Source organism: Elephantulus edwardii, unplaced genomic scaffold (genome assembly GCF_000299155.1).
Source record: "Elephantulus edwardii isolate Elephantulus edwardi_28Jun2011 unplaced genomic scaffold, EleEdw1.0 scaffold00037, whole genome shotgun sequence".
NCBI lineage: Eukaryota > Metazoa > Chordata > Mammalia > Macroscelidea > Macroscelididae > Elephantulus > Elephantulus edwardii.
In genome coordinates this window covers 7,098,806-7,113,991 of record NW_006399787.1, presented here as the reverse complement: position 1 = coordinate 7,113,991, position 15,186 = coordinate 7,098,806, and the positions used below count along the sequence as shown (strand labels likewise).

At 44.1% G+C, this 15,186-nt stretch overlaps 1 protein-coding gene across 2 annotated transcripts in view; it reads right to left on the bottom strand.

Annotated features, from left to right (window-relative positions):
• Window positions 1-8,365: 8,365 nt before the first annotated feature.
• Window positions 8,366-15,186, bottom strand: part of VIPAS39 (VPS33B interacting protein, apical-basolateral polarity regulator, spe-39 homolog) — a 37,879-nt gene continuing 31,058 nt past the window's right edge. Inside the window, exons 15-20 of one of the 2 annotated variants that reach the window (XM_006884646.1) lie at window positions 14,518-14,559; window positions 14,120-14,209; window positions 12,999-13,085; window positions 10,250-10,339; window positions 9,287-9,391; window positions 8,366-8,469 (exon numbers count right to left, since the gene is read on the bottom strand). In XM_006884646.1, the coding sequence (XP_006884708.1) occupies window positions 8,449-8,469; window positions 9,287-9,391; window positions 10,250-10,339; window positions 12,999-13,085; window positions 14,120-14,209; window positions 14,518-14,559 (435 nt within the window). In that variant the 3' untranslated portion in view covers window positions 8,366-8,448. The remainder of the gene's footprint in view (window positions 8,470-9,286; window positions 9,392-10,249; window positions 10,340-12,998; window positions 13,086-14,119; window positions 14,210-14,517; window positions 14,560-15,186) is intronic. The other variant, XM_006884647.1, reaches the window with a different exon arrangement.

The following is a 15,186-nucleotide window of genomic DNA, read 5'->3' as shown; positions in this document are numbered from 1 at the left end:
TTCCATGTAACTATCTCCTGCAGACAGACAGCAATTTAAAACAACAACAACAATCAACTCTTCCTTTCCCCCCACCAAGTTATTCCCCTCTACCACCTTCATCCATCTTCCTCCTCCACTCTTCTTCCCTCCCCGGACAAATACACATATTACTAGTTATCCTCATATTTTTACAACAATGGTATTATGCTGTATTTGTCCTTATGAAACTGAGGGTTGACTCAGTATAATGCTCTCTATCCTTTCCCATGTTATGTAGTGTTTTTCAAAATCACTGATCTGAGAGTTGTGTATTATTCCATTGTTTCATGTACCACAATTTCTCAATCCAGTCATTTATGGGCGAACATTCGGGGGTGAGAGACCAGTTCTTGGAGAAAGACATCATGCTTGGAAGGGTGGAAGGGCAGCACAGAAGAGGGAGGCCACGAATGAGATGGATTGATACAGGAACTGGGACAACGGTGGTAGATGTGTCAGAGACGGTGAGACTGGCTCAGGGCTGGGCGGGCTTCAGAGCTGCTGTCCAGAGGGTTCCAATGAGTTGTAGGTGACTTGATGGCACATAACAACAACAACCTGTGAGTAACTACTATAAACATCAGTGTACAAATCTCCGTTTGTGTGTCAGTTCTATTTTCCTTGGGGTATATTCCTAGCAATGGAATGTAGTTGTTGTTAAGTACTGTCAGGTTGGAACTGACCCATAACGGACCACTCTGGCAGGTTTCAGAAGTGGGTAATGACACAGGAGGTGACTGCCAATCATTCTCCCATGAAGTAGCTGGTGAATTCAAACTGCATGCCTTCATGATTACAGTGCAGCTTCCTGTCATTAGGCCACTAGGCCAACAGTGAATGTGGTGTTGTTGAGTTGAACAAACTCATAGCAACCCTATGAACAAAAGGCTTGAAGTCTTTCTATAACTATCATTGTTTATCAAAGTTCATAGAGTTTCCAGAGGCATGTTGTTTAGGAACGCCATTCCCAGTCAAATACAGTTGCATAAACTAGGCCACGTGCTGATTGTGGAACAGACTTTCAAGTACTCATATGCAAGTTCAAACTGAATCTACAGTAAGTTAAATCCAATCCATAAGAACCAAAGTTTGGCCTTGAGTTTATCCTTTCTCAATGTAAAGACCATCTCAGGAACAGGTTTGGGGCCTTGAATGCTAATGAGGAAAGACCAGAGGAGCTGTGGGTGGATGTCAAGAACATCATCCATGAAGAATGTAAAAGGTCATTACAGAAATGGAGAAAGAAGAAAAGACCAAGACGATGTCAGAAGAGACTCTGAATATAATGTCAAGAAGCCAAAGCTAAGGGAAGAAATCAAGAAGTTAGGGAGCTAAACAGAAGAATTCAAAGCATAGCTCAGAAAGACAAAGTATTACAATGAAATGAGCAAAGAGCTGGAGTTGGAAAATCAAAAGGGAAGAACTTACTCAGCATTTCTTAAGCTGAAAGAACTGAAGAGCAAATTAACGCAAGCTTCGAGTTGCAATACTTAAGGATATTGTGAGGAGAATGTTGAATGACCCAGGAAGCATCAAAAGAAGATGGAGAGTCACTGAGTTGTGGGTTTTTAAAACCATTTTTATTTATACCGGTTTATTTACAAAGTCCATATACACTGTTTTTCACACCGGATCTTTCCCATTTCCTTCACCCATCAATTTGTATGACCCTATGATTAACAATATCACCACTCCCGCTCCTGCCCATCCCCACCTCTCTGCTCCCACCCTCACCCCCTTGGATCCTCATACTAAAATAATGGTCTTATATAGTATTTGTCCTGTGAGACTGAGTGAGTTCACTTTGCAAAATGCTCTCCAGTCCCTCCCAAGTTAGGAAATAATATACAAAATCATTGCTCCGGCGTGCTGCATAGTATTCCATCGTGTCAATGTACCATAATTTCTCAAACCATTAGATTGTGGTTGGACAGTTGAGCTGTTTCCATTTTCTTGCGATGGTGAATAACGCTGCTATAAACATTGGTGCACAAGTGTCCATTTGTGTCTCAGTTCTCATTTTCTCAGGGTGTATTCCAAGCAGTGGAATAGCTGGATCAAATGGAATTTCTATGTTCAGCTTTTTGAGGAAGCACCAAACTGCCTTCCAGAGTGGTGACGGTTGTTAAGAATTGTTAAGAAGATGGAGAATCACTGAGTCAGAGGGTACACACAGTCACTGTACCACAAAGAATTGGCTGACACAGAAGAATTTCATGAAACAACATATGATCAAAAAGCAATGGTGATGAAGGCAGAAATTCAAGGTCCTCTGAAGGAATTGGAAAAAAACCCAAGGCCCCAGGAAATGACGGCAAACCAGTTGACTTATTTTAACAAACAGAAGCAACCACGGATGTGCTCACCAGGTTCTGCCAAGTAATCTAGAGTACTATCACCTGGCCACCTGACTGGAAGAAATCCATATTTATTCTCATTTAAAAAAAGAGGTGACCTGACAGAGTGTGGAAATTACAGAGCAATATCATTAACATGCAAATAAGATCCTGCTGAAGATTATCCAAAAATGACCGCAACAGCACATCAAGAGAGAACTACCAGATGTGCAAAAAGAGGCTGTGGCACTAGAGACATTATAGCCAATGTGAGATGGATCTTAGCTGGAAGCTGAGAGGACCAGAGGAATGTTTGTCTGTGTTTCATTGAGTTTCTAAAAGCACTAGACTGTGTGGATCTTAACAAACTGTGGCTAACCTTGAAGAGAATGAGAATCCTCAAACACTTAATTGTGCTTATGCGAAACCTTTACTTGGACCATGAGGCAGTCGTCAGAACAGAGCAGTGAAACACCTCATCTTTCAAAATCAGAAAGAGTGTACACAAGGGATGCGTCCTATCATTATACCTTTTCAATCTATATGCGAAACAGATCATCTGGGAGACTGGACTTCATGAGGAGAATTCGAGGAAGACTCCTCACCTGCATTATGCGGATGACACGAACCTGCTCTCTGAAACCGAGGAGAACCTGAGGCATTTTCTGGAGAAGGTCAAGGACTGCAGCCTTCAATATGGATTGAAGCTCAACATTAAGGAAACAAAGACTCTTACCATTGGGCCGATTGGCAGCATCATGATAGATGGTGGAGAGGCTGAGATTTTTAATAGCTTCAGCTTGCTTGGCTCCACAGTCAACACTCTTGGTACCAGAAGCCAGGAAATCAAAAGCTGATTTGCATTGGGAAAATCTGCTGTCAAGGACCTCTCCAGAGTACTGAAGAGCAACGATACCATGCTAGAGACTAAGGTGCCTCACGTTCCAGGCATAGTCTTCACAGTTACTTGTAATGCATCAGAGAGCTAAACAATGACTAAGGATTATCGAAGAAGAATCAATGCCTTTGGTTTGTGGTGCTGTTGAAGAGTATTGAACATACTACGGCCTGCTAAGAGAACAAACAAATCTGTCCTGGAGAGGGTGAAACCAAGTTGCTCCTTGGAGGCAAGGATTTTGAAGCTCAACTCACATACTTTGGGGATATTGCCAGGAGTGATCAGTTCGTGGAGAAGGCCATCATGCTTGGAAGGGTTGAGGGACAGCACAAGAAAGGAAGACTCCAGATGAGATGGATTTACTCAGCGACTGGGCTAACTGGAGTAGGTATGTCGGAGACAATGACATTGGCTCAAGATAGGGCACGCCTCAGAGCTGTTGTTCATAGGGTCACTATGAGTCACAAACAAGTCAATGGCACATAAAAACAAAAATAACATGGAAGTTCTATGCTCAGTTTTTAGATGAAATGCTAAACTGCCTTCTAGAGTGGTCGTACCATTTTATAATCCCACCAACAGTATATGAGAGTTCCAATCTCTCCAACAATTATTGCTTGCTGTCCTATTAAACTGTGCCATTTCTACTGGTGTAGGATCTCATTGTGGTTTTAACTTTCATTTCTTCTATTACCAGAGATTTTTTAAAGCATTCCTTCATGTGACAGGCAGCAAATCTATCCCCTGTCCAGGGTGAAGAGGATGTCTGCACACAGGGGGTATATATGTTTTGTGTGTGCAGACAGGTCAGAGTACACCCCCTCCTCAGATTCTAAGCCCAGAGATCTTTCATATGATTGATTCGTTAATCTCCTCCTCTGCCAGAGTGTGGGCCCTGGGGGTCTCTAAACACCACCCATGAGTCCAGAAGTGCAAAGTGGGGTGCCTACGAAACCTGAGCGGAAATCCACAGTAACGCACCTCCTCACCCGCTGCAGGCGTCTTAAAGAGGTGAATTTTCATGTACAATCAGTTTCACAGGTGTTTTGGGGCCTAGACTTTCTCCCCTCCAGATTGTGGAAAGTGAACACAGAGGTGAATGAATTATCTACACCTCTCACCTCCCCGGTGGAGAAGATCGGCTCTCTGTTTCCCAGTGCTTCCGCTTCGGGAGGTGACAATCCATTTCCAAGGAGAATTTCCCAAGAGAGTGTCATTGTGACTCTCCTTAGCTACCAGATCACTTCAACTTTTGAATCTTAAAGGGGCCAGCCCCACCCAGAGGGGTTTCCAATCTGCCAGAAGAGGACAGACATTTCTGAAGATTTCAGAGATCTCGGAATAGCCACGGACTGCCAAAAATAACAAACTGATACATATCTTGGAGAAGGTGCAGCCGGTGTTCCTTGGAGGGAAAGCTGATGAAGCTTCGACTCTACTACTTTGGACACGTTGCTAGGAAAGGCTACTCCTTGGAAAGGGGTACCCTGCTAGCTAGCAAAGGGGGAGGGTCAGTAAAGAGGATCCTCAACGAGATACACTGACACGGTGACTTCAGCAATGGGCTCTAGTGTGTCAGAGATGATGAGGATGACAGGATAGCACAGGGTTCGGGTCTGTTGTTCATAAGATTGCTAAAACTCATACACAAGTCAGTGGTACCTAACATCATCAGTACAATCAAGGGAGGACTCTAACACAGTCACTAGTACAGAGTCAGTGCTGACTCCTAGTGACAAAACCTCCCTCGGGTTTCCAAGGCTATAAATCATAATGGGAGGAGGCTGCCCTCCTTTCTCCCCTGGACCTGCTGGCAGATTCAAACCACTGGACTCTCAGCCTTTGGGTTAGCAGAGCAATCCACTAAGAACGATGCCATCAGAATACCCTAAGGGAGGACGGGACCCTCCTTTTCCCGCAATGTCCAGATTTCTAGATTTATTTTGCAGACAAATTTTACAGATTCACACAGATTTTAGCACTACTTAGGGAGTTAATTTTCCAATCCTTTAAGAGATCAATGGTGCCCGACCTCTTTATTGCATAGCAATGGCCAGATGGAAAGTAAAATTCAAGGTCACTATATCATCACACACAAGGAGTCCGTGTAAGTAACATACATGTATACACCTGGTGCACATAGGAGACACACAAGAGATTATTTGTGTAAGAATATGGTGCTAGTTCCCTAATCCCTTTCCTAGGCCTGTGTGCTACACTCAGAGCCCTGGGACATGAGGAGGTGCAGGGAAGTTCTCACGTCTCAGAAACAATTCCTTCCACAAAACAGCAGGTAGACCAGCCTAAGGTTCCAAGTCATACAGTAGGCCAGCCTTAGTTTCCTGTTCAGAGGAGCTCAAAACCTTCCACGTTGGCACAATCAGAGCAGGCCACACATAAAAGTGGACCCTAGGTCTGCCCTTCTCCAAGCTGGGATTCTGTTCTAATGGCTTGGCTTGAACTACAGTTCCCAGAATCCTCTGCTCTCTAGGTTTTCAGGTGGGGTGGATCACAAAACAAAATCTTTCTTGTTTGGGGCTTGTTTTGCTCTGTTGAGTTTTTCAGTGTCAGATTTGAAAGGTGAAAGTGAAGTGGCAGCCAGTTTGTGGTGATGCTTTGCCAGGGCAAGGACAGGCATTTTTGTAGTTCACAACCTTGCCATTCATCTGCTGGCAGGCAGCCTTGATGCTGTGGGGCAAACAGCTGGGCCTACAACAGCTACATCCTCTCTTAGATGCCCCTGTGACTTCTCAAGCTCCTGGGCAGGTGTGTGTTTACCTCCAGGACAAAGGCACCAGCTCCTCCTTCAGGACCCGCTCAGATTGGAGGCATACAGGTTCCAGTGTGCCCTCAGGGCTTCCAGCTGCCCTCCCCTCCCTCACTTTACATCCATCTTCACTTCCCTACGGCCTACCTTGTTGACTTCAAGTTCCACCTTCAGAGACGAAGGCAACTTAACAGGCTGTTCAACAATCCTCATACTTAATTAAGTAAGGTTATATCTCTCTCTGTGTAGCAAATTCTTATCAGATCATTATTGCTGAGTACTGGTGAGTTGAAACCAATGCATAGCTGACTCTCTAGGGGGTTTTCAGAAACAGTAAGTCACATGGGAGGAGACTGCCATCTTTCTCCTATGGAGCAACTGGTGGATTTGAAATGTGTACCTTTGGGTTGGCAGTGAACATCTTTCCCATATGAAAAGATAAAACAAACCCCAAACTCTTGGCCAATTGATTCCAACTCCTAACAACCATACAGGGTAGGGTGGTGATGCCCAGGTTTCCAAGGCTGTGGACTTTACAGAAGCAGGCTGTCCACCTTTCTACCACAGAGAGGCTGACAGGTTTGAACTTCCAACCATTCAGTTAGCAGGTGAGTGCTTAATTAGTGTGGCACCAGGGCTTCCTGGACTGGATGTGTGCACACGCACGCACCGACATGCACACGTTCCCCCACCACACCCACTGATGGTTCTGCTTCTCTGGAAGAGTCTTAATATACTTGTTCACAAAATTATCACTGTTTGTTCAGAGATCAGCCAGTAACTTTAAGAAGTTTCCTTAAGAGCAAAAAAGATGAGAACCAAATATGAAATTTCCCACAGTTGCAAAAGTCAAAACCTAAAGGATGGTGTCTGATTCCCTTAAAGCAGGCGTCTTCCAACCCCAGCCCTGATATTCTGGCCTGGAGAATATTTGTTGTAGGGGTTATCCTTTGCATTGTAAAATATTTAGAAGCAGCCCCAGCTTCTCTATATACATGTCAGTAGCACCACCTAGCGGTGACAAGCGTTTCCACACAGGCACAGAATTGTACAAGCTTAGAGGTTACCATGCTCTCACACTGCAGGTGAAGATGAAGAGGCCAGGAAAGGGTTCCCCCGGGACCACACAGCTCTACCGGCCACTAAGCAACATGACCACCAACAAGCTGTGTGTCTCTACTTCTCTAGACGCATCTCTGAACCTGTAGTCAGGGGCATGGTATTCTCTAAGCCTGTGGAGTTCTGTCATCCGAGAAGCCTGACCTTCAGTCTCCCAGCCCAGAGCTCCTTCTAATGAACCACACAGCCCAGCACGCTCACCAGCACCGTTACTCCGTAAGCTGACATGTTGACCGGCTGCTGAATCAGGCACTGAGGTAGAATTGCAATGGCTCTATCATTCCACATAAAAAATACAGGAGGGGAAGAGACGGCACCAAGAAAGAACCAGCTTTAATAGGAGTCTCAGTATGAGGAAACCCAATAGTCACAGAGAAGGGATTTAACACTGTACAGGGCCAGAAGTTAGCATTACAGAATAGCGTCTCAGTAACCAAGCAGGAAAAGGAAACCTCCACCTTGTTATCCTGAAGGTTAGAAACGTGGCTCAGTAGCCCAGGAGATCCTGAAGTATCTCACTAAGTGAGGTTTCACATAAAGACAGCGTGTTGATTCCACGCTCTTCGTAAGGTTGTGGGTCTGGAGTGAGAGAAGTCGTGGAAAAGGCAGCTGGTCTCATCATTCACTCCAGGTCACCTCAGTGTGCAGGTCAGAGAGCAACCATTTGTTTCTGGTCAGAGGATAAGTTGGGACGGGAGGGCCACTGGCTGAAGAAATACACTGTCCAGGCCATCTAGGTCACAACGTGGAGGACTGTTTGCAGTACAGCAAAGCTTGTCTCCCACAGGTCCTGGTAACGGTGGTCCTTTCCTGAGACCCCTGGATGGAGTCATTCACGTTTTGCTCTGACCTCATTTAGAGCAGAACTGCCAATGTCTAGCATCAAGTCCAGGGTCATCACTAGCTGTAAAGAATGGAGTGGTCAGCCAACGATGCCCTGAACATCTTGGTCCAGGAGAACTCTTTTTCTGGAGTGGTCATGTTTTTCACACCAAGAGAGGATTTTGCCCAATATGGGCCCAACCTAGCAATCACTCCCATCTTCACATAAGCACCAGGTAGAGGGTCTTTTTCAAGAGAAGTCAAAACTTGAAGCTTGGCCCCTCGAGGATGGCCCTTGGACAGAAAGTCAGCCTAAAGTTGTCTGTGCCCAGGTGCTGGTTTCTGTCCCAAGAGTCTCAGGCAATGCCTGCGGACGACGGGCTCACTCAGGGGATGTTGTGACTCTCCCCAGAACAGCTCTCTCTTCTCTCACAGGCAGGAAGGGAAGGGACAAGACCAGATTCTTTCACAGTAGCTACTGACATTCAATTCTTCCATCGAATTTGCTGTGGAAAGTACAAAGGAGGGTCAGTTTTCACTGGTCTTTAAAGTGAGGTAAACAACACAACTTAAGAAGGCTTGTAAGCAGATAATGTAAGAAAAGTTAAGGGGATTGAGAAAATGGTTTTTAACAGGTATGCATCGATTTTGTAACTTACAAGCCTAATTTAGGGCACTTGTTTCCTTTTTTCTGGTTTTGTCTTCAGCAAAGCCTCTAGGACATTGCTTAATTACCATCAGATGAGCCCAGCAAAGGCCTCAAAATAGCGGACTAAATACTACATATACTAATACTACAATACTACATATACTACATATACTAATGCTAATTTATTATGCTAATACTAAATACTACATAATGCTAATACTACAATACTAAATACTAATAACTAAGTACCACTAGCTCCACACTGACCATAGAGTTCTTTCATATGATGAGAGATGGGCCAGCAGAGCTCCTCTAAAGGCTGAGGCCTAGTCCAGCACTTCTTATTTCCACCAGGCAGGTCAGGTCTACTCACAGGAAACTACAGTCTCAACTGTTTAAATCTGCACTGGCTTTAATACTTCCAAGCACAGGCCTCTCCCACCTGCAGGGTCTCACAGTTCTCTAAGCACTTTATTTAAGTCTCAGTTGGCGACCCCCAGATGACCCTCTATCAGCCCTCATCACTAGTGTAATTTCTTCTTTCAGAGCACTGATTTGATCTTTGGGCCACAGGAGAGTTTACACCCCTATGACTCGGCTCACTTCGATACCAGCCAGGCCTACTTTGGGAGCCGTCTCCAGAGAACGACAGAGGGAGAAGCCGAGCTGCTCACCGAGCTGCTGAGAATGGCATCGATCTTCTCCTCCTCGGCAGATCCTTTGTCGACCTTACTCCTGTACGCCACCAGCTGCTGACGATCCTTCAGGTCCCGGTAGGCCTGGTCACCAAAACAAACATGCCAACCCCCCAATCAACTGTCTCTCCAAGGGGCTTTTTGTCACTACCACTTTAGGCTAAGGTCCCAGAGGAGGCCAAGAAGCTCCAATGGGCTCACAGACCCACAGATGTTTATCCAGGAGACAAATCAGGAGAAGTTACTTGACTTGATTCAGAAGCACAAATTTTCTAAAAGTGACAAATTTTCTAAAAGCAGAGAGACATCACTCAAAGGGCCGAAAGAATAATAAGGGGGTACTGGTTGTCACACTGACTTATTCCACACCATTCTGTCTGTTAAGCCAGAGTTTATGGCAGTACCTCAGGATCCAGGATATGGTAACCCTCCTTCTCCCTCAGAGAAGGTCTAACTCAGGGTTTCACTGGGATTGGTAATCCTCTACTCTCCAGAGGAGTCTAACTCAGGGTCTCACTGGATTTTGTAATCCCCTACTCTCCAGTAAAAGAAGACTGGGGGCCTACTGGTAAGAAACTGTGCTGTAATCCCAAAAGTTTAAGGTTCAAATCCACCAGCTGTTCGTTAGAAGAAAGATGGGCAGTGTCCTCTCATGTATTAAACTGCCCCTGAAAACGCCCTGGAGGGGCAGCTATGGGTCAGTTCTGATTTGGTGGTACTCAACAAACCTACACACAACCCTCCCGTGAGGGAGCGCTGGTGGCACAGGCCAGAGGAAGCTGCCTCTCTGATAGTTCGAATCCACCAGTGGCGCTGTAGAAGAAAGATGTGTCATCTCTTCCCGTGCAATTTACAGCCCCAGAAACCAAATGGAGAGTCAGCTTGGAGGCGGTTTAGTCCCAGTAAGAGTATAACTCATGATCTCATTTCTGGGGAACTCACATCAATGACGACATCATGGCACTTAAACTTAGTGGCTAAGTTCAATTTCATGTCCACATCTTCCACCAAATTGACATACTCCTGTAATATCTGTAGAAAGAGGTATTTCTGATTAGTTATTCCCAGGCACCTAAAACAAAGCTCCAGAAAAAGGACAAACTCTAATGAAGACTAGAGAGGTCAATATGAAACATCTACTTTTTTCAGATCAAGATGCAGTTTAAAAGGGAGCCAACAACTTGAATAGCTTCCCCCCTCCCCAGAAGTTATTGTTGTTGTTATGTGCCGTCGAGTCGCTTGCAACTCATAGCGACTCTATGTACAACAGCTCTAAACTCTGCTCTGTCCTGTGCCAATCTCATTGTCTCTGACACACTCATGCCGATTATCCCAGTCACCGAATCAATCCACCTCCCAGAGGGCCTTCCCCTCCTGCGCCTGCCCTCCACCCTCCCAAGCATGATGTCCCTCTCCAAGGACCGGTCTCTCCTTACAACATGACCAAAGTATGTCAGAAGACACATAAATAATTATGCCAAAATGTATGAAAGGTGAAGTTAACAGTCATTAGAGTCAAAACCACAAGGACAGAGCACTTCATACCCACTAGAAAGGCCATCATTGTCAACAAAGGAAGAAAACCGAAAGTAAGAAGTATTGAAAAGAATGTGGAGAAACTGGAACCCTGTTGTATTTTTGGGAGGAATGTAAAATGGTATATTTTCTAGAGAAACAGTTTTGTGATTCTTAGAAAAATATTTCAATATATAATTATTATATGACTCAGCAATTCCACTCTTATTAGAGACTCAAGCTGCCTAAAAGTAGAGACTCAAACAGATCTTTATATGTACATCAGGGCTCACTGCCTCCTACTCACCACAGCCAAAAGGTGGAAACAACTTAAAGGTCCATGAGGAAATTAATGAATAAACAAAAAGCGATGTAAAAAAACCACTATTCAATAGTAAAGAGAATGAAGTTTGGACACATGCTACCATATGAATGAAACCTGAACAAGATAAAATAAACCGAGGAAAATAGAGTGAACATATAAAAAGATAGATATGTGGCGAGCTCTGGTGGCCTAGTGGCAAGAAGCTGCACTACAATTCAGAGGTATGCAGTTCAAATCCACCAGATGCTCTGCTGAGAAGGAGGGACAATCTCTTCCTGTACCAATGAGATCCAATTTGATGATACATGCACAAAAAAGAATAAAATAAAATTTAAAAAAATTTTAAAAAGATAGATATTGTATAATTCCATTAACATGAAATAGCGAGGATGCTACTGTCGTTGGGTGCCATCAAGTCGAGGACAAATCACAGTGATTTTATGAACAACAGACTGAAACCCTGCCCTACCCCATGCCATCTCAAAGTCTCCACAGTGTTCAAACCCAATGTTGCTGTCACCATGTCATGTCTAGGAGAGTGAATGCAAAGTGATTTCCAGGACCTGGTGTGAGGGGGTTATGGGGCATTATTGCTGAAGGTGTACCAAGTTTGGGATTAGAGTGATGACATACTTTTGAAAATTTATCAGAGTGATTACTATACAACATGAATGTATTGATGTCACTGAATTACACATTTCACAGCAATTAAAATTGGCACAGATTTTGTTACATATATTTTACCATAATAAAAGTATTGTGATTTGAGTACAAATTTTCAAAACAAAAGTAATTTTCCATTCAATCATTCATACACATTTTATTCCATAACATTAATTCCAATACCAACAAAGTAAACTACATTTTCCCTACTTCTTTCTTGGAATTCGGATTTCCATTAATCTTTCTCTATCTGTTAAAACAAGAAAATTTTATTTGAAGCCACCAGATGCTCTGTTGGAGAAGGAGGGACAATCTCGTCCTGTACCAGTCAGATCTGATTTGATGGTACACAAAAATAATAAAATTAAAATAAAAAAAAATTTAAAGTAAAAAAATGCAATGGGAAATGGGGTGGACCTTATGAACAACAACGACAAGAATTGATGCCTTTGAACTGTGGTCCTGGGGAAGATCACGGGAATGTCCTGTGGACTACCAAAAGAACAGAGAGATCTTGGAGAAAGTGCAACCAGGGTGTTCTTTAGAGGCAAGGAGGGCAAAGCTTCATGTAGCGTACTTTGGGCACGTTGTTAGGAGAAAGGGTTTCGTGGAGAGGGTAATAGGCTTGGAAAGGTAGAGTGTAAGCAAAAAAGAGGCAGACCCTCCACAAGACGGACTGATACTGTGACTGAGGCAATGGGCTCCAGGGTGTTGGAGATGTTGAGGATAGTGCGGGAGAAGGCCAGGGCTCAGAGCTGCTGTTCACAGGGTTGCTATGAGTTGTACTTGACTCAATGGCACTTAACAACAACATGGAAGGATAGAAGTGAAACACAATCTCCCATATCCTACGGCTAAGCACCCATTCCAGCAATCAGAATGCTCTAGAGGTGATCAAATGCCAAGCCCTTAGCTATGAGAACTCCATCTGTAATGTCTGAACAGCATACCGGTACTCATACTCCACAGAGGCCAAAATCAAATACTCCTTGGAGAGGGCAGTTTGGAATCACAGAGGATAGAGGAGAACTTGCCTTCCTAAACTTTTCTACCTCCAGGCCCAGTGAAGCCATTATATTGCCGTTGGGTAAAAATTAGAAGCGGTAACGTCTCCCCGCATTGGCTGTTAAGAGGATAGACGTCAGAGTCTTTGACAGTATGTACCTCAACTCTGTAAGGGGCCATTACCTGGACAGGGGCACTGTTCTTGTGCAAAATTTCCACAACTCGATGGAAGCCAATGGGGGCTCTCTTCTTGGTGTAGCCGAGCCAGTTCTGAAAAAGGAACATGGGACAAAGTGGTAGCTCAGAGGGGTCTATTCAGCACACACCAAGGAGTCACTCTATGCTTTACAGTCAGATCAGAGTAAAGGCACGGCAGGACAGAGGAGAGAGAAATGAAGAGAGGTGAGATTGTCAGAGAAATCAACGAACTTGAAAGAAGGGAAAGACTCTAAGACCTACAAGCACAAGCGCAGAAAAAACAAATCTGGGAGATTGCTAGTCGTTTCCTTAACAATACTTCTAGTGTGAGTTTACCTGTGTAGAAATGCCCTGTAATCTGTGTCACTATATGTGTTGGATCTTATTTGCAAATTCATGGGAAAAGGTTCAGAAAGAGATCTGCCAAACTTCTGACAGCAATTAGCTTGAGGCAAGGCTTGGACTGGGAGCAGGCAGACCAGGAAAGAACAACTTCACTCTATGTGCTCTCTTAGAGCGATGCTTAACAGAGCCCTGGACTGTTCAGTCCACTGATGTAAATAATTAAATAATCAATGAGAAAGGGAAGAAAAGAATATCCTCAAACCTGAACCCATAATTGGAAAAAGAAAAAAAAAGGTGGATCTTTATACATACAAAGAGAAAGCAATGACGGCAGAAATGCTCACGCACTGGACAAGGAGGTGGGCATACTGGTGTAGTGGTTGGTAAGCACTGTCGAGCTGACTCCAATTCTGAGCAGCCCTTAGGTGAATGGCAGAGAACTGCCCACAGCCTCCTAGGTTGAAATCTTTCCAGGAATAGGTCACAGAAGCCACTAGGTGGTGGTGACATTTTGGAGCACAGCCCACGACTTAACCACTGCACCACCACGACTCATTAAGAGACAGAAGCATTCATTTTATTATTCTTTCAATCTTCCTTTAAGTTTTAAATTTTGGAATATTAAAAAAAATGGAGGGAAGCATGTAAACCAGTAATTAGCCCATGATACGCCTAGGAGGCAACTGGATAAAAGCCTGAGGCAATGACTCTTTGCTTTCTCCCTGGACATGCACAGCAGGAGACGGTTCCAGGGCACCCACCTTCGTGGTAAAGAGGGCATCGACGTCATGCCAGGCTCGGAGTTTGGCGCGGGCAGCCAGGGCCGTCAGCACATACTGTTTGTCTGGAATCTAGAAAGCAGATACCAGGAGAAGTTAAGGAGAGTAGAGACGAGTGGAGGATGGAGATGCTTGAGAATTCTGGAAAAGACAGATGAAATACTGCCCTGAAAACAATGTATTTCATAGGTGACCAAGAACCCATTCATTTTCAAGCCTGAGAACAGTTGTAGGCCGTTCTCACTTCCCACAAGCTCATTCCTTTCTGCCTGTAGCTCTCAATATCAAAGGGCTTCCTGTGAAGGGTAACACAGCCCCAAGCATTTTACACAGTTACCCTGATTGTACGCTTACCAAAACACTAACCAGTTGATAGCTACCTTAAACGTTTTCTTCAGGTTGACAGGACTGCTGAATGTCCCCTAGAATGAAAATGGAGAAAAGGAATGTTAGCGTCATAATTTCCTAATCTCCTAACTGCTTTTCATTAACTAGATTTTTACATCTCACACTATAACCATGTGAACCCAGAAATTAATTAAGAGACAGGCTCTATTTGGTCTAATCATGCATTACCAAAATCCAACTAAAAGGAATTCTATTAGTAATTATAGTCCTTTCCTTAATTATCTGCTGATCCAAATAAGAGAAAACGTCCACTTGTGAATATGAAATCCAAACTCATAAAACCAAACAATGTCCCCCAAATAAAACATATCTACAGCTAGTTGGTACTCTGCTGTTCCTCTTATCTAAGGGAGTTTTTTCATCCCTGCCTTGTGTCAATCTACCTGAAATTACATCACTCTGAACAGAGACCATCACATAAAAGGCAATGTGCACAGAATGTGTGCAACTAGCACGTCAGCTCACTAGAAGGCGCGCACACTCTTACCAACCACATCTCCCCTCTTGACTCGCCCCTACTGAGGGCCAGGGAAGCTTCCAGGTAATTTCCGAGGACTACATGCACTCAGTGTTATGAAAGTACATCAAAAAACCAACTCAAGGTGGATCATGGACCTAGGACTAAAACCAAGGACTATAAA